Source organism: Motacilla alba, chromosome 29, assembly GCF_015832195.1.
Source record: "Motacilla alba alba isolate MOTALB_02 chromosome 29, Motacilla_alba_V1.0_pri, whole genome shotgun sequence".
NCBI lineage: Eukaryota > Metazoa > Chordata > Aves > Passeriformes > Motacillidae > Motacilla > Motacilla alba.
This window is the reverse complement of record NC_052044.1, coordinates 2,102,344-2,122,655: the sequence shown is the minus strand read 5'-3', so window position 1 is coordinate 2,122,655 and position 20,312 is coordinate 2,102,344. Positions and strand designations below refer to the sequence as shown.

Genomic DNA, 20,312 nt, shown 5'->3' with positions numbered 1-20,312 from the left:
TCTGTCCCGGTGTCCCCTCCTGTCCCCTCCTGTCCCCAGGCTCTGGAGAGGCCACCAGGGACCGGGGGGGGGCCAAGGGACAAAACCGGGGGGGGAAACTGGGGGGCCCGGCCTTACCTCTGTCCCCGCCACCTTCAGCAGTGCCCCCAGTGCCACCAGCGTCTGTCAGCGCTGTCACCAGTGTCACCTGTGCCACCTGTGCCACCTGCGTGTCCGCGGGAAGCGATGTCCCCAGCCCGCCGTGCCCACCCCGCTTTTGAGGGAGTTTTTGGGGGTTTGTGGGGGGGGTACGGGGGGATTTGAGCCGTCCCCGGCCCCGTCCCGGCTCTGTCACCCTGGGGACAGCGGCGGAGCCACCCCCGAAATTGGGGAGGGGTCGTGCAGCCCCTCCCCGGCCCTTTGATTCATTCCCAACTTTTCTGTTCCATCGGAAAGCGGCGGCCGCAGCCAAAGGCTGGCCCCGAGCCCGGCCAGATCCGGCCACGCCGAGCGCTCTTCCACCTGCTGGGGCTGGCAGCGCCCAAATCCCCCAAATCGCCCCCAAACACCCCCAAAACTCCCCCCAAACCCCGCCCAAAAAATCCCTCCAATCTCCCCCAGAATCTGCCCCAAAACTCCCTCAAAACTCTCTTAAATTCCCCCCAAATCCCCCCCAAATCCCGCCCTAACTCCCAAAACTTTGGGGGAGTTTTATGGGGGGATTTTGGAGGGTTTTGGGGAGGGGATGGTCCCGGGCCCCGATCCAGGCTGGGCAGTTTTGGGGGGGGGCTGCGCTGGGTTTGGGGTCGGGGGGGTTTCCCCGTGGCCCCCGTTGATCCCACAGTCGCTGCCGGGAATTCCGCCGGGAATGGGGACAGCGAAAGGGGGAGGGGTCGCGCTGGGCCCGAGGGGGCCCCGGAGGGGGGCGGGGATTGAGGGACACCGCCAGGAAGGGGGGGAGGACGGAGCTGGGGTGGGGGGGGGTCCCATCCCATCCTGGGGCGGGGTCGGGGGCATCCCGATTTTCCCAGGACCCGGGAATGGGATGGGGATGGGATGGAGTAAAAATGGGATGGGAAAATGGGATGGGATGGGAAAATGGGATGGGAAAATGGGATGGGAAAATGGGATGGGCTGCGCCGCCTCACCCCCCGCATCCCCCCGAACCCCGCATCCCCCGAACCCCACATCCCCCGAACCCCACACCCCCCAAACCCCACACCCCCCCGAGCACGGCTCCCTCCGCCCGCCCTGGCCCCGCCGGCGGCCGGGGGAGGGCCCGGGGGGCCCGAGGAGGGCTCGGGAGGGCCGGCCCCGCTCGGGGGCCGGGGGAGGGTCCGCAGCCACCGGGGGAAGGTCCGGGGGGCCCGGCGGGGCCGGCCCGGCTCGGGTTACAGCTCCGGGGGGCGGCGGGGCCGGGACTTAAACGGGGCCGCGGGGCCGAGCGGGCACTGCCGGCCCCGGGCGCGGATCGGGCGCAGCCGCCTCGCCATGCCCGGACACCGCCCGGCCCCCGGCGGGCACCGCTCGCTCCCCGCGGGCACCGGCGCGGCCCCCGGAGCCGCCCCCCGGCCCGGGCTCCTGCTCCTCCTCCTCCTCTGCCTCGCCGCCGCCGCCGCCGCGCAGGACCGGGACCTCCGTGAGTGGCGGGGATGGGGACACAGAGGGGACAGAGCGGGGACAGAGCGGGGGACAGAGCGGGGAGGGATGGGAAAGTTTTGGGGCATGGCCGGGGGGGTGAGGGGGACACGTTGAGGGAAAGTTGGAGAAGGGGAGGGGGGGGGACAGCGACGGGACAGCGCGGGGACATCGGGGGACACTGGGGACAGGAGGGGAGACGGAGCGGAAAGAGGATGGGGACAGCGAGGGGACATCGGGGGACAATGGGGACAGGAGGGGAGACGGAGCGGAAAGAGGATGGGGACAGCGAGGGGACATCGGGGGACAATGGGGGACCTTTGGGATGGACAGGGAAAGTTTCAGAGCGGCGGGGGGGACGGCTCGGAGGCTGGGGACAGCGAGGGGACATCGGGGGACAGCGTGAGACATACAGGAAAGTCTCAGTGTGGCGGGGAGGGGACAGAGCGGAGTGTGGGGACACCGGGGACTGCGCGGGGACAAAGGGGGAAAGTTTGGAGGCAGCCCTGGGGACAGCAGCGTGAGGAGAGGGGGGACAGCGGGGGACAGCGGGGAAAGTGTCAGGGAAATGTGGGACAACCTTGGTGGCGCGGAGGAGCAGTGGGGGACAGGGAGGGAGGGCACGGGGAGAGCTGGGGACATCCGGGAGATGAAGTGGAACAGGGAGAGACAGCGTGGGGGACAGTCAGGGGACAAGGTGGGGCAGGGAGTGACAGCGTGGGAACTGGAGGATGGCACAAGGTGTGTGGGGGACACGGTGGGGACACTGGGGACAGTTTGGGGTCCAGGTGTGTGGCGTGGACGGAGTTTAGGGACAGTAGGGACAGACAGGGACAGCCTGGGACAGGAAGGGGACAGTTCGAGGTGGCCGGAGGGGCACAGGTGGGACATGGGGGCAGCAGGTGACAGTGAGGGGGCAGAGGGACAGCCGGGGGTGCAGGCGGTGAGGCTGGTGAGGGGACAGGCAGGGGACCGGCTGGGGACAGGCAGGGGACAGCGAGGTCCAGCTGGGGTCACAGGGTCCGGCTGGGGATGGGGGTGCAGCCCTGGGCCGTGTCCTGGGGACATCCCTGGGGACCCTGGGGACATTCCAGGGACCCTGGGGACACCTGGGAGCCCCGGTGCGCAGCCTGGGGACCCCGAGGCACCTCCTGGGGACCCTGGGGGACCCCCGGGACCCTCCAGATCACCTGGGTACCTCTGGGTCACCCCTGAGTTCAGCCTGGGGACACCAAGGCCCCTTGTCCCCGAGCCCGTGGGGACACTGGTGCCACCAGAGCTGCGGGGACACTCGGGAGGGGGACCGGGGGGGCGGGGGATGTCACTCTAGGGGCTGTGTCCCCTTCGGGCGCTCAGAGGGGGCGGGCAGTGCCACCACCCCCCTGCTGCTGTCCCCCCTCACTGGGGGCTGCGGGGCCCCTTCGGCCTCCCCTTCCTCCTCCTCCTCCTCCTCCTGGTGCTCAGGGCGAGGCTGGCAGTGCCATCCCCCTTATCCGCGTGTCCCCGCGCTGTCCCCGCGCTGTCCCCGCAGCCGAGGCTGGCAGCTGCCTGCAGGACGGGGCTGGCAGTGCCACCACCTCCCTGCTGGCTGTCCCCAAGCTGTCCCCCCTCACTGGGGGCTGCGGGGCCCCTTCGGCCTCCCCCTCCTCCTCCTCCTCCTCCTCCCCGCCGCGCTCCCAGCCAGCCTGGCAGTGCCACCACCCCCCTGCTGGCTGTCCCCGCGCTGTCCCCACGCTGTCCCCGCGCTGTCCCCGCAGCCGAGGCTGGCAGCTGCCTGCAGGACGGGCACCGCTACAGCGACAAGGACGTGTGGAAGCCGGAGCCGTGCCGGATCTGCGTGTGCGACACGGGGACGGTGCTGTGCGACGAGATCATGTGCGAGGAGCTGCGGGACTGCCCCAGCCCCGAGATCCCCTTCGGAGAGTGCTGCCCCATTTGCCCCACCGAGCAGCCCAGCGGTTGTAATTTATTTATTTCCCTTCATTAGCGAGTCAATAAATAAATTACCCGGCCATGGATGGCGCCATCCATGCGGCAGCGCGGGGAAAAGGCAACTTCACCCCAAAACGATGGGGAAAAATCTGCCCCAGGGGAAAAATCATCGAGGTTTTTAGCCCTGGTTGAATATTTGGAGGTTTTGGGGGCTTTTAGACAGAGGAAAAATGAGGGAAAGGGTGGTGGGAGGGGATTTTGCTCCCCCCCCTTCCCCCGGCAGAAGGGCTTTGGTGGAAATCCCCCAAAATTGTGGGAACGCACCCCAAAATGAATGGAAACCCCACAGAAAGCCCCAGGCAGGGTTCCCAGTTGTGGAACTTCACCCCAAAATGAAGGAAAACCCCAAACCCGCTTCCCCCAAACCTCCAAAACCCCCAAAGTTGCCTTTTTTTAACCCTTCCCTGCCCCAGCTGGGGGGGACTAAAGGGTTGAGCACCCCCAAAAAGCCTCCAAACCCCCATGAAAAGCCCCCTCGCCCCCCTCGCTGCTGGCCCCGCTTTGGGGGAGCCCCCAGTGCCCCCAGTTTGGCCCAACAGCTGAACCAGGATGGAGCCACCTCCTCGTGTTGCCCCCACCCCAAATTCCTGTGTCCTCTCATTAATTTTTCTTTCTTTTTTTTTTTTTTTTTTTTTTTTTTTTTTTTTTTTTTTTTTTTTTGTTTTCCTACAGGGAAGCCCGGCCCCAAGGTGAGTGAATCTGGGGGGCAATTGTCCCGAATTTTGGGGTGGTTTTGGGGGTCTCTGGGTTCATCTTTGCTTTGCCTTGGGGGGCTTTTGGGGCTGTTTTGTGCTCATCCCTGGGGGGCAGAGAGAGGAATTTCGGGGCAGTTTTGGGGTCTCACCCTTTGCTTCTCTCTCCAGGGACAGAAAGGTGAACCCGGTGACATCAAAGATGTGAGTGTGACCCCAAAAAGGGGCTGAGGTGGGAGGAGCGGGGTTGGCAGACCCCAAAAAGGGGGTGGGACCCCCCCAGCACTGATGTCCCCCCCATTTTGTGTCCCTGCAGGTCGTAGGACCCCGAGGACCCCCGGGCCCGCAGGTGGGAGCAGCTCCAGGCCGGGAAATCTCAGGAATTTTGGGGGAGGGGGCTTTGGGAGAGCGGGGGAGGGGCGGGTAGGGGGGGGAGGGGACTCCTGACCCCCCCCCCCCCATCCTGTTCCTCCCCCCCGCAGGGCCCCGCAGGTGAGCAGGGACAGCGAGGGGACCGCGGCGAGAAGGGCGAGAAGGTGAGAGGGACCCCCAAAAATCCCTAAAGGAACCCCCTCAAATACCCCAAATCCAGAGTGACCCTCCCAAAATCCTCTGTGACGTCCCCCAAAAAACCCCAAAAATCAGCTGAGAACCCCCCAAAAATCACTTTTTTTGTCCCTCCCCCCATCCCAGGGCGCCCCCGGCCCCCGGGGCAGGGATGGGGAGCCCGGAACTCCAGGAAATCCCGGCCCCCCCGGACCCCCCGGACCCCCGGGACCCCCCGGCCTGGGGGGGGTGAGTATCTGGGGGGGGGGGGGGTAGATGGGATTTGGGGGGTTTGGGGGGAAATTGAGGAGATTTGAGGGGGTTGAGGGGAATTTGGGTGGGTTTCATGGGGCTCTGGTGGGAACTGAGGGGGATTTGGAGGGGATTTTGGGGGGGTTGAAGAGATTTGGGGAGGTTTTGAGGGGGATTTTGGGATTTGAGGGAATCTGGGGGGAGTTGAGGGAATTTGGGTGGGTTTTGAGTGCAGTAGCAGGGATTTTGATGGGAATTGGGGGGGTTGTGATGGGAATTCGGGGTTTTTTGGGGTCTCCGGGGTGCTGAGCCCCCTTTCCCCGGCAGAACTTCGCGGCTCAGATGGCAGGAAGCTTCGACGAGAAGGCTGGAGGGGCTCAGATGGGCGTCATGCAGGGACCCATGGTAATGTCACCCCAAAAGCCCCCAAAATCCCCCTCATTTACCCCCAAACCCCCTCCCCACTCCGTGCAGACTGATCCCATTTGGGACCCCGCTCCAGGACCCCCAGTTTTGGGTGGTCTTTGGTGGCTTCGGGGATGTCCCCAGCCGGTGTCCCCTCCCCGTGTGACATCGCTGTGTCCCCCCAGGGCCCCATGGGACCCCGCGGCCCCCCCGGCCCCTCCGGCTCCCCGGTAAGTATCGCCCCCCTCCTCAAATTTCGGCCTGTCCGGGCCGGCTGGTGCCACCCCCGCTGATGTCACCTTGTCCCCGCAGGGTCCCCAAGGATTCCAAGGCAACCCCGGTGAGCCCGGCGAGCCAGGCGCTGCTGTGAGTGTCCCCAAATGTCCCCAAACCCCCCAAACCCGGGCACTGCCAGCCCCCAGCGCCGCTCATCGCCACCTCTTTGTCCCTTTCAGGGTCCGATGGGTCCCCGGGGACCTCCGGGACCTCCCGGCAAACCCGGTGACGACGTGAGTGACGTTGGTGACACTCGGCCGCAGTGGCAGTCGCTGCAGCCAGGCTGAGAAGGGACAAAAAGTGACATTTTTGTGCCCCCAACCCCTGAGAAATCTCCTTTTCCCCGCAGGGCGAGACCGGCAAACCCGGGAAATCCGGCGAGCGCGGCCCCCCCGGCCCCCAGGTGAGCGTGGCACCGGTGGCCCCGCCACGAAGCCACCGCTGTCCCCTCCCTGTGCCCTCCCTGTCCCCAACTCTCCCCTCTCCGCTGCCCGCAGGGCGCTCGTGGCTTCCCCGGGACCCCCGGCCTGCCTGGAGTCAAAGGCCACCGGGTGAGTGCGCGTCCCCTCCCTGTCCCCGCGTCCCCCGCATGCCCCGGAGCGGCTCTGTCATTGTCACACCCCCGCCGTGTCGCTGTCCCCAGGGCTACCCCGGCCTGGACGGCGCCAAGGGAGAGGCGGGAGCACCTGGAGCCAAGGTGAGAGGGGGTGGCAGTCCCCGGGGCTGGGGACACTGCCCGGGGTGCAGCGGCTGTCCCCGCGCGGGGGTGGCGGTCCCCTGGCTCTGGTGGCCGTCCTGCTGACGCCAGGGGACCGTCCCCTCCCCGCGCTCACCTGTGTCCCCTCCCCGCAGGGCGAGTCCGGCTCCCCGGGCGAGAACGGCTCCCCCGGCCCCATGGTGAGTGCGCGCTGCGAGAGGGAAACTGAGGCACGGCCGCGTGGGTGGGCTCGGCGAGGGCCAGCACCCCCCGGAGCCTCACCTGTCACCCTCTGTCCCCACAGGGTCCCCGAGGGCTGCCCGGAGAGCGAGGACGCCCGGGTCCCTCGGGCGCTGCGGTGAGTGCGGTGTCACCTGCGGCGCCGGTGGCACCTGGGGGTGGCAGGGGGGACCCGTCCCCCGCCCTGGGGACCCCCCGGTCACCCCGGCACCGTCTCCCCCCAGGGCGCTCGTGGCAACGACGGCCTCCCGGGCCCGGCCGGACCCCCCGTAAGTCCAGGGGGGGTTGGCGCGTCCCCGGCCCTTGTGTCACCCCCCGGAGGGGACAGCGGGGTCCCTCAAGGCCCCCCAGGGCCCGGGGGGACCCTCACGCTCCTCTCGCCCCCAGGGTCCCGTCGGCCCCGCAGGAGCCCCCGGCTTCCCCGGCGCCCCCGGCTCCAAGGTGAGGGGACGGGGATGGTCCCGCTGGGGACAGCAGGGTCCCGATGTCGCCCCTGACTCTCTTGGTCACCTCCTCCCAGGGTGAAGCGGGTCCCACCGGAGCGCGAGGACCCGAGGGTGCCCAGGGGCCCCGCGGGGAATCTGGGACCCCCGGCTCGCCCGGCCCCGCCGGCGCCCCCGTAAGTCCCTGTGTCCCCTCGCCCTGGTGGCTTTGTCCCCCCGCGTTGTCCCCTGAGCTGGGAGCGGCGGGGAGGGGGCCGGATCCGGGGAAACTGAGGCACGGAGCTCAGCCAGGTCTGCTTGTAGGGGAACCCAGGGACCGATGGCATCCCCGGAGCGAAGGGATCGGCGGTGAGTGGGGACGGGGACGGGGACGGGGACGGGGACGGGGACAGGGACAGGGATGGCTTGTCCCAGTGAGCCCCTGGCTGTGGGGACAGGCACTGGCCCGGGGTGGCGAGCAGGTGCCGAGGGCTGCGCTGGGATTTTGGGACATTCGGGTCCCCTGAGGGTCGTGGGGCACTCAGGGATGGGGGACACCGGGGGACAGACAGATGTGTGGGGACACTGGTGGGGTATTGGGGGACACTGGGGCTGCAGGGACAGGGTGGGATTTGAGCTGCTGGAGGACAGGAACAGCCGGCAGAGGGGGGGACAGTGGGGACCCTGGTGACGCTGGGGACACTGAGGGCCGTGGCGGGGTCCCTGACGTCCCCCGGTGTACGCAGGGCGCTCCAGGCATCGCCGGCGCTCCAGGATTCCCCGGCCCCCGCGGCCCACCCGGACCCCAGGGAGCCACCGGCCCACTGGGCCCCAAGGGACAGACGGTGAGAGACCTCCGATGTCCCCCGGGGGACCCGGCCGCGCCCAGTGACTGCGCCCCGACACTGACCACGCCACGCCCACCCACCAGCGGCTGGCCACGCCCCTTCAGGCCCAGGCCACGCCCCTTCACACCTTTCCCGTTTGGATGTCCCCTCCCCAAAGTCACCCCCGGGTCACCCCCGGGTCACTCCAGGGTCACCCCAGGGTCACCCGGCCCTGAGCCCTGAGAGAACACTGGGGGTGGAAATGGGATGGGATGGGATGGGATGGGGACAAGGACCTGGAGGCCAGGCCAGGGGTGGGGTGGGGACAGCTGTGGGGATGCTGTAACACTGTCCCCCCTCCTCAGGGCGAGCCCGGCATCGCGGGATTCAAAGGCGAGCAGGGACCCAAGGGAGAGACGGTGAGTGGGGCTGGGGGACAGCAGAGCCCCTGGCCAGGGGTGCAGCCCGGCCCTCACTGCCCATGGAGTGTCCAGCCCCGGCCCCTCATGGCTCATCCCAGTGTCCATCCAGTGTCCACCCCACTGTCCATCCCACTGTCCATCCCACTGTCCATCCAGTTTCCATCCAGTGTCCACCCCAGTGTCCATCCCAGTGTCCATCCCATCCCACTGTCCATCCCACCCCAGTGTCCATCCAGTGTCCATCCCCGGGCCCTCTCTCCCCTCGGTGCCTCCCGGTCCCTAACGAGCCGTTCCCCTGACGAGGCCCCTTGGGGCAGCGTCCCCCCTCCCGCGGGGGCACAGTGGCCGGGGGACAGGGGGACAATGGCCGGGGGACAGGGGGACAATGGCCGCAGTGTTCGGTGTCCCCCCGAGGGGCCGCTCCCCCCCCTTGGGGACATTCCCCCCTCGCCTCATTAGGCACCATCAATGGGGCCCCGCCGCGCCCGGCGCCAGCGGGGACACGAGGGGGGCACGGGCGGGACTCGCACGGATGGGTTTTGTCCCCAGAGGGGATGAAGGCTCCTTGTGACCCCTTTTCCTCCTCATCCTCAGGGCCCCGCAGGACCCCAGGGTGCCCCCGGACCGGCCGGAGAGGAAGGGAAGAGAGGAGCCCGCGGAGAACCCGGAGCTGCCGGACCTTTGGGGCCACCTGGAGAGAGGGTCTGTGGTGCCCTGGACCCCAGACACCGACCCTGATCCCAAAAAACTGGCCCCAATCCCAAAAATCCTTCCCTCGGCCCTAAAACCCTCCCCTGACCCCACAAATCCTCGTCTTCCCCCACAGGGAGCTCCTGGCAACCGCGGCTTCCCCGGGCAGGACGGGCTGGCCGGCCCCAAGGTGGGACTGTGGGGGTGACAACCCCAAACCGACCCCCAATCCCCCAAACCGACCCCCCATCCCCCAAACTGACCCCAAATCCTCCCCAGGGGGCCCCGGGTGAGCGCGGCCCCGCTGGCCTGGCCGGCCCCAAAGGAGCCACCGGCGACCCCGGACGCCCTGGAGAGCCCGGCCTGCCTGGAGCCAGGGTGAGGGACAGCAGTGACCCCACAAACGGGGACAGGGGGCACCTGTGGGTTCTGGGGGATGGATGAGGGGGGTTTGGGGCTGGTTAAAGCACTTTTAGGGTCAATTAGCTGATTTTGGGGGTGGTGAAGGTGGTTTTGGGGTCACTAACATGCTTTTCGGATTGGTAAGGGTGGTTTTGGCAGTGGTCAAGGTGCTTTTGGGGTCAATGAGGTGATTTTGGGGGTGGTTAAGGAGATTTTGGGGGTTGATAAGGTGGTTTTGGGTTGATAAGGTGCTCTTAGGGTTGTTCAAGGTGCTTTTGGGGTTGTTCACCATGCTCTTTGGGGTGCCCTTTGGGGTCACCCCACGGCCGTAGGGTCATGCCCCCCACACCACAAACCCTTTTTGTCCCCACAGGGTCTCACGGGTCGCCCTGGGGACGCTGGGCCCCAAGGCAAAGTCGGCCCCACAGTAAGTAACACCCCACTAGGGGCTTGGGTTTGGGGTTGGCGTTGGTTTGGGTTGGGGGTGGGTTGAGTCGGGGTTGGTTTGGGTCGGGGTGTTTTGGGGTCTGGGGTGGTTTGGGGTTTGGGTTTGGGGTTTGGGGTTTGGGTTGGGGGTGGTTTGGGGTGGGTTTGGGTTTGCGGTCCCTGTCCCCACTGACCCCGCTGTCCCCACAGGGTGCCCCTGGCGAGGATGGACGTCCCGGACCCCCCGGCCCCCAGGGGGCTCGGGGCCAACCTGGCGTGATGGGCTTCCCTGGTCCCAAAGGTGCCAATGTGAGTGAGGACCCTTTTTCCCCTAAAAATACCCGGGAATTCTCCCTGGGACCCGAACCCCAAATCCTCCATCCTTTTTTTAGGGCGAGCCTGGAAAAGCCGGTGAGAAAGGACTTCCTGGAGCACCGGGGCTGAGGGTGAGGACTTCTGCCACACAAACCCCAGAAATTCACCTTTTGGTGCCACTCCACCCTAAAAGCCCCCAAAGGGGGAAACTGAGGCACGGGAAGGGGGGAATAGGATTTATGGGATTTAGGGCTCAGTAGGGTTTCTCATCTCCTCAGGGACTTCCTGGCAAGGACGGAGAGACCGGAGCTGCCGGACCCCCAGGACCTGCTGTGAGTGCAACGGGGCGAGCTCAGACTGGGGCTAAAAACCCCAGATTTGTGCCAAAGCCACCCTGGATCTGCTGGGGGATCCCAAAACCCACAAATCCCCAGGCCTGGTGGTGCTGGGGTTTGTGGGATCCCCAAAATCTTGGGGTGGGGGAAGTCTGAAATCCCAAAGGTTTTTGTGGTCCTTGAGCAGCGTCCATCCCACAGGGCCCGGCGGGGGAGAGGGGAGAGCAAGGAGCCCCCGGCCCCTCCGGCTTCCAGGTGAGCTCATAGGCTTGGGGTTTGGGGTTTGGGGTTTGGGGTGATGCCACCCCAAGCCCCAGGGTCCTGCTGTCACTGTTCTCACATGGCTCCTGTCCCCTCCCAGGGACTGCCAGGGCCACCAGGTCCCCCCGGTGAGAGCGGCAAGCCCGGAGATCAGGTGAGACCCTCCAGCCCCCCCCAGGTGGGATCGGGATCCCCCAAATCCTGCAGGTCTGACCCCAAACCCGTTTGTCCCCTTCCCACAGGGCGTTCCTGGAGAAGCCGGAGCCCCCGGGCTTGTGGGTCCCAGGGTAAGTGACGCCTGTCACCTGTTGGGGTCACAGAGTGTCCCCTGTGGGGGGCTTTGAGGGGTCCCAGTGTCACCTGTCCCCCCAGCAGGGGACGTGTTCATCCCGTGGGGACTTCGGGGGGGTTCCAGGGCCACCAGATCCGTGCTGGTTCTGTCTCCTGTCCCAGTCCCTCCAGGGCAGCGTGGGACAGTGACCTGCCCGCGCCCCCGGTGCCACCCATGCGGGTGTCCCCGTGTCCCCGCTGAGCTGTCCCCGCTGTCCGCAGGGCGAGCGTGGCTTCCCCGGCGAGCGCGGCTCTCCCGGCGCCCAGGGCCTGCAGGGGCCCCGCGGCCTCCCCGGCACCCCCGGCACCGACGGACCCAAGGTGGGTGACAGGCGAGGACAGCGCTGGTGGCAGTGCCACCACCGCGGGGGGGGTGACACCCCAATAATGTCCCTTTGCTGCTTTAGGGGGCCACCGGCCCCGCCGGCCCCAACGGCGCCCAGGGACCCCCGGGGCTGCAGGGGATGCCCGGGGAGAGAGGAGCCGCTGGCATCGCCGGTCCCAAGGGGGACAGGGTGAGTGATGGGGACATGAGGGTCACGGGGTGCCACCAGAGCCACCAGGGCTCAGCTGGGCTCACGCTGGCCCTGTCCCACCCCGCAGGGAGACGTTGGAGAGAAGGGACCTGAGGGAGCCCCCGGAAAGGATGGAGCTCGCGTGAGTGGGACGGGGACAGGGCGGGAGGGGGCCAGTCAAGGACACTCCTGGTGGCCGGCCAGGGATGACCTTGGTGGCCAGCCAGGGGTGCCCATTGTGGCCGGCCAGACACACTCCTCGTGGCCTCCTCCTCATGGTGGTCAGTGAGGGATGTCCATGGTGGCTACCCAGGGCCCCCCGGTGGCCTCACTGTCCCCTCTGTCCCCACAGGGTCTGACCGGTCCCATCGGCCCCCCCGGCCCTGCTGGCCCCAACGGCGAGAAGGTGAGACTGGGGTGGCCCCGCCAGTGCTCCCACAGGGACAGATCCCACCTGATCCCCAGGGCTGATCCCACCCGATCCCCGGGGATGATCCCACCTGATCCCCAGGGACAGATCCCACCTGATCCCCTGGACAGATCCCACCTGATCCCTGGGGCAGATCCCACCCGATCCACGGGGCTGATCCCACCTGATCCCCGGGGATGATCCCACCTGATCCCTGGGACAGATCCCACCTGATCCCCAGGGACAGATCCCACCTGATCCCCGGGGATGATCCCACCTGATCCCCGGGGATGATCCCACCTGATCCCCAGGGACAGATCCCACCTGATCCCCAGGGACAGATCCCACCTGATCCCTGGGGCAGATCCCACTCGATCCACGGGGCTGATCCCACCTGATCCACGGGGATGATCCCACCCGATCCACGGGGCTGATCCCACCTGATCCCCGGGGATGATCCCACCTGATCCCCTGGACAGATCCCACCTGATCCCTGGGGCAGATCCCACTCGATCCACGGGGCTGATCCCACCTGATCCCCGGGGATGATCCCACCCGATCCCCGGGGATGATCCCACCCGATCCCCGGGGCAGCCCCATGCTGCCCCACCTGGGACAGACCCCACCCATCCCCCTCAACTCCCCCTTCCTTTCCAGGGCGAGTCCGGCCCCCCCGGCCCGTCCGGAGCCGCCGGAGCCCGCGGTGCCCCCGTAAGTGCCACCTGTCCCCCCGCTGGTGCTGGCAGTGCCACATCTGCCCCTTTCCCTTGATTTTCCCCCCGTTTCCCCCCCAGGGAGAGCGCGGAGAGCCCGGAGCCCCCGGCCCTGCCGGATTTGCCGGACCCCCGGTGAGTTGTGTCCCCAGTCCACCCCAGTGTCCCCAGTGTCCCCAGTGTCCCCAGTGGCCACTGCCCACTGACCACGGCTCTTTCCCAGGGCGCCGATGGCCAGCCCGGAGCCAAGGGCGAGCAGGGGGAGCCCGGCCAGAAGGGTGACGCCGGAGCCCCCGGGCCTCAGGGTCCCTCCGGGGCTCCTGGACCGCAGGTGGGTCCAGCCGAGACCCCCAGAATTGGGGCTGAGCCCTTGCAGGGATCGCTCATCCCGGGAATCCTGGGAATCTCCAGGTCCTGACTGTCCTGATGGGTTTTCTGCCTCTTCCCAGGGTCCCACAGGTGTCACCGGTCCCAAAGGAGCCCGGGGCGCTCAGGGACCCCCGGTGAGTCAGGGGTGGGGGAGGGGAGGGGGGAGGGGAGTGAGGGAGGGAGGGACGGGGTCTGACCCCCTCTTGCCTCCATCCCCAGGGAGCCACTGGATTCCCCGGAGCCGCCGGACGCGTCGGACCCCCCGGCCCCAACGTGAGCTGGGGGCAACTGGGGTCACTGTGGGGGGGAACTGGGGTCACTCAGGGGCAGCTGGGGTCACTGGGATGAACTGGGGTCACTCAGGGGCAGCTGGGGTCACTGAGATGAACTGGGGTCACTCAGGGGCAACTGGGGTCACTGGGGGGGGCTGAGGTCACTGGGGGGGGCTGAGGTCACTGTGGGGGGACTGGGGTCACTGGGAAGAACTGGGGTCACTGGGAGCAGCCAGGATTGCTTGGGAAGATCTGGGATCGCTCAGGACAGTTGGGATCACTGGGGAAACACTGGGATCATGTGGGAACAGCTCATTTTGGGACAGTCGGCATCCCTCGGGAAGCTCTGGGATCACTCGGGCCACTCGGGATCAGCCAGGATGGCTGACCCCCAGCTTCGGGGGCCGGGCAGCTCCCCATGATGCCCCCTAACCAAAGCCACCCCCGGGTGCCACCACCCAGCCCTCCCCAAGGGACATTCCCATCGCTCCCCAGTCCCCGAGTGCCAGGGCTGGGATCAGGGATGGATCGGGAATGTGGAAACCCCTCCTGAGCTCCCTCTAACCCCGATCTCTCCTGCAGGGTAACCCCGGCCCCCCCGGCCCCCCCGGCTCCGCGGGCAAGGACGGCCCCAAGGGCACCCGGGGCGACGCGGGACCCCCGGGCCGAGCAGGGGACCCGGGGCTGCAGGGCCCCGCCGGCCCCCCCGGCGAGAAGGGCGAGCCCGGCGAGGACGGCCCCGCGGTATTTGGGATTTGGGGACACCCCCCCCGGACCCTCCGCCAGCCCCCGAGTGGCGCTGACCCCCTTTGTGTCCCCGCAGGGTCCGGACGGTCCCCCCGGCCCCCAGGGGCTGGCAGGACAGCGCGGCATCGTGGGGCTGCCGGGGCAGCGCGGCGAGCGCGGGTTCCCGGGGCTGCCCGGACCTTCGGTGAGCGAAACCCTAAAAAACCCCCAAAAAAAACCCAAAAATCCCATAGTCTGGGAAGAAATGGGAGCTCATCAGAGGCAATTTCGTGGCGCAGAAGGATTTCGGGAGGGTGGGGAGTGCTCGAAGCTGCTCATCCCCATCCCGGTGCTGCTGGGATCGCAGCTCTTTCCATGCCAAAAAAAGTCCCAAAAATCTCCCCAGGCTTTTCCCCGCTGACACGGCCGTGCACCAGACCGGAGTGACAAATTTTCCATTCAAATTTTTACCTTTTTCCCACCGGGAATTTGTGCCCCCCGAGCTCTGGGGAAAGTTTGTGGCCGAGGAGGGTTTGAACTCCCTCCTCTCTCCTGACTCCCTGCTGCTTTTCTGCCCTCAATCCGCCCGGACTCACTCATGGGGGGTTTCCTGGTTTTTCTAGGGAGAGCCTGGAAAACAGGGAGCACCTGGATCTGCCGGTGACCGGGGACCCCCCGGGCCCGTGGGACCCCCTGGGCTGACAGGGCCAGCTGGAGAGCCCGGCAGGGAGGTAGGAAACTTAGGAATGTCTGGAGTACCCAGGATGGATCCCTGGCTGACCCTGGGCGGAGACAGCCTTAAGGTTGATCCCAGAAAATCCCAGCACATTTTCGCTGTAGGATTTTGCCTGGAAAAAGGAGTTTTCCCCCCATCCCAAAGGCAAAAGCTGAATTCCTCCTCTTTTCCCAGGGAAATCCCGGCTCTGATGGACCCCCAGGCAGGGATGGGGCTGCAGGAGTGAAGGTGAGCTCATCCCAGATTCCTCAAGTGCTGGAATTCCCGGGAATTCCCATTATGCCTGTGCTCGCCCCCATCCCAGAGCCGGAATTCCTGACCCCATTCCCTGTTCCCAGGGCGATCGTGGCGAGACCGGCCCCGTGGGTGCTCCCGGCGCCCCCGGCGCTCCCGGCGCTCCGGGCCCCGTGGGACCCACTGGAAAACAGGGAGACAGGGGAGAGACGGTGAGTGGGACACGCCAGGATGGGGGGAGACGGGAATTGCCGGGAATCATCCCAAATCTGGGGCACGGAGCTGTTTGGGATCATCTGGGAATGGCCCCGGGAGCAGCTCCAAGCATCTTCCTGAGGATTCCTGGGAGCCTGGTTTGGGATTTGCCCGGGAGCTCCAGCAGCTGAACTTGGAATGAGCTGGGGACCCCAGGAGATAAAACTGGGAACACCTGCCGCACCCTGGGCAGCTGGGAACGCTAAATCCCACATCCCAAATCCCGCACCCCACATTCCCACACCTGAAATCCCAAATCCCATTCCCGCTGGTTTTGACTGCCCTCCTTTATCCTGCAGGGTGCTCAGGGTCCCATGGGTCCCTCCGGCCCCGCTGGCGCCCGGGGGATGCCGGTGAGTGAATCCCACCCGGAATCGTGGAATTCCTAGGATCCCAGTTTGGGGTCGCAGCTTGGCACCCTGGTTTGGGATCACCCCCCTCCTGACCTGTGTGTCCCCTTTGCAGGGTCCCCAGGGGCCGCGCGGTGACAAAGGCGAGGCGGGCGAGGCTGGCGAGCGCGGCCTGAAGGGGCACCGGGGCTTCACCGGGCTCCAGGGGTTGCCCGGGCCCCCCGTAAGTGCTGGGATTTGGGACCACAGCCCCCCGTAGGTCCCAAATCCCACATCCCACACCCCACACCCCAAATCCCACTCCCCCACACCCCAAATCCCAAATGCCACATCTCCCGTGGGATCCCAACTCCTCCATCCTCCCGTCCTTCCCAGGGTCCTTCTGGAGACCAGGGCGCTGCCGGGCCCGCGGGTCCCTCCGGGCCCAGGGTAAGTCCTGGAATTTTGGGGGAAAAGGGAGAAAGGAGGCGCCCCGGACCTGTGCCGCACCTGGGGGTGGCGGTCTCATCCCTGCTGTGCCCTGAGCCCTTTTTGGGGTTTTTCAGGGTCCCCCCGGCCCCGTGGGCCCCTCGGGCAAGGACGGCTCCAATGGGATGCCCGGACCCATCGGCCCCCCCGGGCCCCGCGGGAGGAGCGGCGAGCCCGGCCCGGCGGTGAGCGGGGACCGCGGGGAGACAGGATCCGGGAGTGGAGGGATCCAGGAGGGGAGGGATCCAGGAGGGGAAGGGATCCAGGAGAGGAGGGGATCCAGGAGAGGAGGGATCCATGAGAGGAGGGATCCAGGAGAGGAGGGATCCAGGAGAGGAGGGATCCAGGAGAGGAGGGATTCAGGAGGGGAGGGATCCAGGAGGGGAAGGGATCCTGCAGGAGACAGAGGAATCCTGCGGGCAGTGGGATCCAGCCCCCGGCCGGTCACCCCATGACCGCTCCTCCCTCCCGCAGGGTCCCCCCGGGAACCCCGGCCCGCCCGGCCCCCCCGGGCCCCCCGGCACCGGTATCGACATGTCGGCATTCGCGGGGCTGGGGCAGCCCGAGAAGGGCCCCGACCCCGGGCGCTACATGCGGGCGGACGAGGCGGCGCCGGGGCTGCGGCCGCACGACGCCGAGGTGGACGCCACCCTCAAGGCCCTCAACAACCAGATCGAGAGCATCCGCAGCCCCGAGGGCTCCCGCAAGAACCCGGCCAGGACCTGCCGAGACATCAAACTCTGCCACCCCGACTGGAAGAGCGGTGAGAGAGAGAGGCTCCGGCCCCGTGTCCACCCCTGTGTCCAGCTGTGTCCATCTGTGCCCATCTGTGTCCATCCGTGTCCACCCCCTGCATCCATCCCTGCCTCCATCCCGTGTTCCCCTGTTCCTCCTCGTCCCCTCCACCCCCTGCCCGGACACCAAGGATGGTGCTGACCCCCTCGCTGCCCCCTCGGCCGGGCGGTCACTCCCTCCCTCACTGCGCGCCCTCCGTCCACAGGCGATTACTGGATCGACCCCAACCAGGGCTGCACCCTGGATGCCATCAAGGTCTTCTGCAACATGGCCACGGGGGAGACGTGCGTGTACCCCAGCCCCGGCAGCATCCCCAGGAAGAACTGGTGGAGCAGCAAAGCCAAGGAGAAGAAGCACGTCTGGTTCGCCGAGACCATCAACGGCGGCTTCCACGTGGGTGTCCGGGATGGGCACGGAGAACAAACAGGGAGAAGGGTGGGGATGGAGTTTCACAGGAAAGCTGGAGCTGGTGTCCATCCTCGGGGTGGAATTTTTGGTGGTTCTGTCAGATATTGGGTGATTTGAGGGTTATCTGGAAATCTTGGAGCTGATGTCCATCCTCGGGGTGGAATTGGTGGTTGTTGGATCAGAAATGGTTAATTTAGGGGATTTTACTGAAAGCTTGCAGTTGATGTCCCTCCTTGGGGTGAAGTAGGTGGTGTTTGGATCAGAAGTGGTTGATCCAGAGGACTTTATGGAACTCCTGGGGAGGTGTCCTTCTTTGGGGTGAAATTGATGGGGTTTGGACCAGATATTGGTGGATTAGGGGATTTTATGGAAAAAATTGGAGTTATGTCCTTCCTCGAGGTGAAATCAATGGGTTTTGTACCAGAACCGGTTGATTTAGGGACTTTCATGGAAATCTTGGCATCAGGCCATGACAGCTACACCCCTCTGGGAAGGCAGACCCTGGAAATTGCCCCCAAAAAAGCCCAAAACCCCCAAAAAAGCCATCTGAACGCCTCCCGCCCCCCTGCAGTTCAGCTACGGCGCTGAGGACCTGGCGCCCAACACGGCCAACATCCAGATGACCTTCCTGCGGCTGCTGTCCACCGAGGGCTCCCAGAACGTCACCTACCACTGCCGCAACAGCGTGGCCTACCTGGACGAGGAGTCGGGCAGCCTGAGGAAGGCGCTGCTCATCCAGGGCTCCAACGACGTCGAGATCCGCGCCGAGGGCAACAGCAGGTTCACCTACAGCGTGCTGGAGGACGGCTGCACGGTGCGTGCCGGGAGGGAGGGGAATGGGGCAGGAGCCGTGAATGGCGGGGCTCAGCGCCGGGAGGAGCCTGGGAGCTCAGAGAGAGCGACTCGAGAGGTGACAGCACCTTGTCACCTAGTGCCACCAACCCCTAAGGTGACAGCACCTTGTCGCCCAGTGCCACCAACCCCTGAGGTGACAGCATCTTGTCACCAAGAGCCACCAACCCGTGAGGGGACAGCATCTTGCCACCAAGAGCCACTGTGGCCAGGCTTTGGGGCACACCTCCAGCTGGCCGGGGTGCTGCAGGGATGGGGACTCCAAACCCCATTTTCCAGTGTTTTTCCCCCAGAAACTCACTGAGAAACGTGGCCCTTCTGGGTTTAACAATGAAATGGGGTGCAAACAGAGATGGGGAAGGTTCTAGAAGATTAAATAACCCCATTTCCATTTTTACTCATTTTTTACCTTAGAAACACACCAAGAAGTGGGGCCCCTCTATGCCCGATGACAAATTTGGGCTCAAACTGAGATGGGGAAGGTTCTGGAGGATTAAATAACCCCATTTTTCCCATGCTAATGACAAATTTGGGCTCAAACTGAGATTTGGAAGGTTCTAGAAGATTAAATAACTCAATTTTTCCCATGCTAATGATAAATTTGGGCTCAAAGTGAGTTTTGGAAGGTTCTAGAAGATTAAATAACCCCGTTTTTACCCGTTTTTTCCTTAAAAACACATCAAGAATTGGGGTCCCTCTACGCCTGATGACAAATTTGGGCTCAAACTGGGATTTGAAGGGTTTGGCGAGGATGTAAGAGATGAAATAACCCCATTTTTGCCCATTTTTCCCTCAGAAACACACGGGGAAGTGGGGCAGGACTGTCATCGAGTACCGCTCGCAGAAGACCTCGCGCCTGCCCATCGTGGACATTGCACCTATGGACATTGGGGGACCCGAGCAGGAGTTTGGGGTCGACCTCGGCCCCGTCTGCTTCTTGTAAAAAAAAAAAAAGGATTTTTTTGGTGTGGTTGTTTGTTTTTGGTTGTCGTGGTTTTTGTTTGTTGGTTTGGTTTTTGTTGTTTGTTTTTTTTTAAAAAGCCCGGCCCGATTCCTTAAAAAAAGAAAAAAAAAAACACAAAAAACGGGATCCACCCCAAAAAGGAGCTGAGAAGTTCTGCACTGAAAGGGCTCACCCCGAATCAGGGAGCAACCACCTCATCCCAACACCAGAATCAAAGGAAAAACCCGTTAATATTTATTTATTCTCTTCCTGGACGACCTGTTTTTGAGGTCAGGTGGAGGTGGGAATGTCAGTGATCCCTTTTTCCCTGAAAAAAATGGGATTTCACCAATCCAGGTATCAAAAATCCCCTCCTCACCCCAAATTTTCCCTCTTTCCCCCCAGCAGGAGTGTTCATGTATAATATGAGTTAAAAAACACACAAAAAAAAACCTCAAAAAATGGTGCTATTCTTGTAAAACAAGTCTGTATTTTTTAACATCTGTTGTTATAAAATGAAAAAAAATCTAAAAAAAAAAAACTTTTGGTCGAAAGTAAAAGTTGAGTTGAGTCTCTTTTATTTGGGTGTGTTTGCAGTAATTCAAATATTTCCTCCCCATTTCAACCACTATAAAGTTCTTTAGGTTGGGAAAAAAATCCCATTGAAATCCTCATTTGGGGTTAAAACTGCACATTTTTTGGGTTGGGATACTTCAAACTAAGGGGGAAGAGGCGGGGCAAAATTTCCCCCCCCCGCAAAAAAAAAAGGGGGGGAATTTTGAAAGCAAAAAATTTTGAAGTAGAAACTCTTGGAAAAGCAGGAGGTTTAATTGTGGAATTTCTGTCCCATAATTAGGGACAATCCCGGTGTCACCAGGGCAAGGGGTGGCTGTCCCCTCCTCCCCACGAATTTTATCCTGTTTTTTACCTGCAAAAAACTCCATTTTGGGGTTGTTTTGCAGCACTGGAAGTAGGAGACTCCCCTCTTGCTGTGCCACAAAAAAATCCCGCATGGAAATTCTTCTCCTCTCCAGGCTGTTCGTTACGGGCAAAAAGCTCAGAAATGGGATTTTTTTAATGATCTTGACAAAAATCAGCCCAGTGACCCCGAAGAGCCCCA

At 64.3% G+C, this 20,312-nt stretch overlaps 1 protein-coding gene across 1 annotated transcript; it reads left to right on the top strand.

Annotated features, from left to right (window-relative positions):
- The first annotated feature begins 1,335 nt into the window (after positions 1-1,335).
- On the top strand, positions 1,336-19,767 carry COL2A1 (collagen type II alpha 1 chain). Its single transcript, XM_038164407.1, has 54 exons — positions 1,336-1,618; positions 3,375-3,575; positions 4,282-4,298; positions 4,473-4,505; positions 4,618-4,650; positions 4,784-4,837; positions 4,995-5,096; positions 5,427-5,504; positions 5,690-5,734; positions 5,817-5,870; positions 5,960-6,013; positions 6,130-6,183; positions 6,278-6,331; positions 6,424-6,477; positions 6,633-6,677; positions 6,782-6,835; positions 6,942-6,986; positions 7,105-7,158; positions 7,238-7,336; positions 7,464-7,508; positions 7,886-7,984; positions 8,332-8,385; positions 8,983-9,090; positions 9,215-9,268; positions 9,358-9,456; positions 9,854-9,907; positions 10,117-10,215; positions 10,299-10,352; positions 10,500-10,553; positions 10,758-10,811; positions 10,918-10,971; positions 11,060-11,104; positions 11,370-11,468; positions 11,555-11,662; positions 11,751-11,804; positions 12,015-12,068; positions 12,729-12,782; positions 12,866-12,919; positions 13,008-13,115; positions 13,234-13,287; positions 13,373-13,426; positions 14,008-14,169; positions 14,249-14,356; positions 14,775-14,882; positions 15,062-15,115; positions 15,226-15,333; positions 15,676-15,729; positions 15,842-15,949; positions 16,102-16,155; positions 16,272-16,379; positions 16,669-16,957; positions 17,195-17,382; positions 17,969-18,211; positions 19,046-19,767. Exons 1-54 carry the CDS (start codon positions 1,471-1,473, stop codon positions 19,190-19,192), a joined length of 4,521 nt encoding a protein of 1,506 aa, XP_038020335.1. The 5' UTR covers positions 1,336-1,470; the 3' UTR covers positions 19,193-19,767.
- The last annotated feature ends 545 nt before the right edge of the window (positions 19,768-20,312 follow it).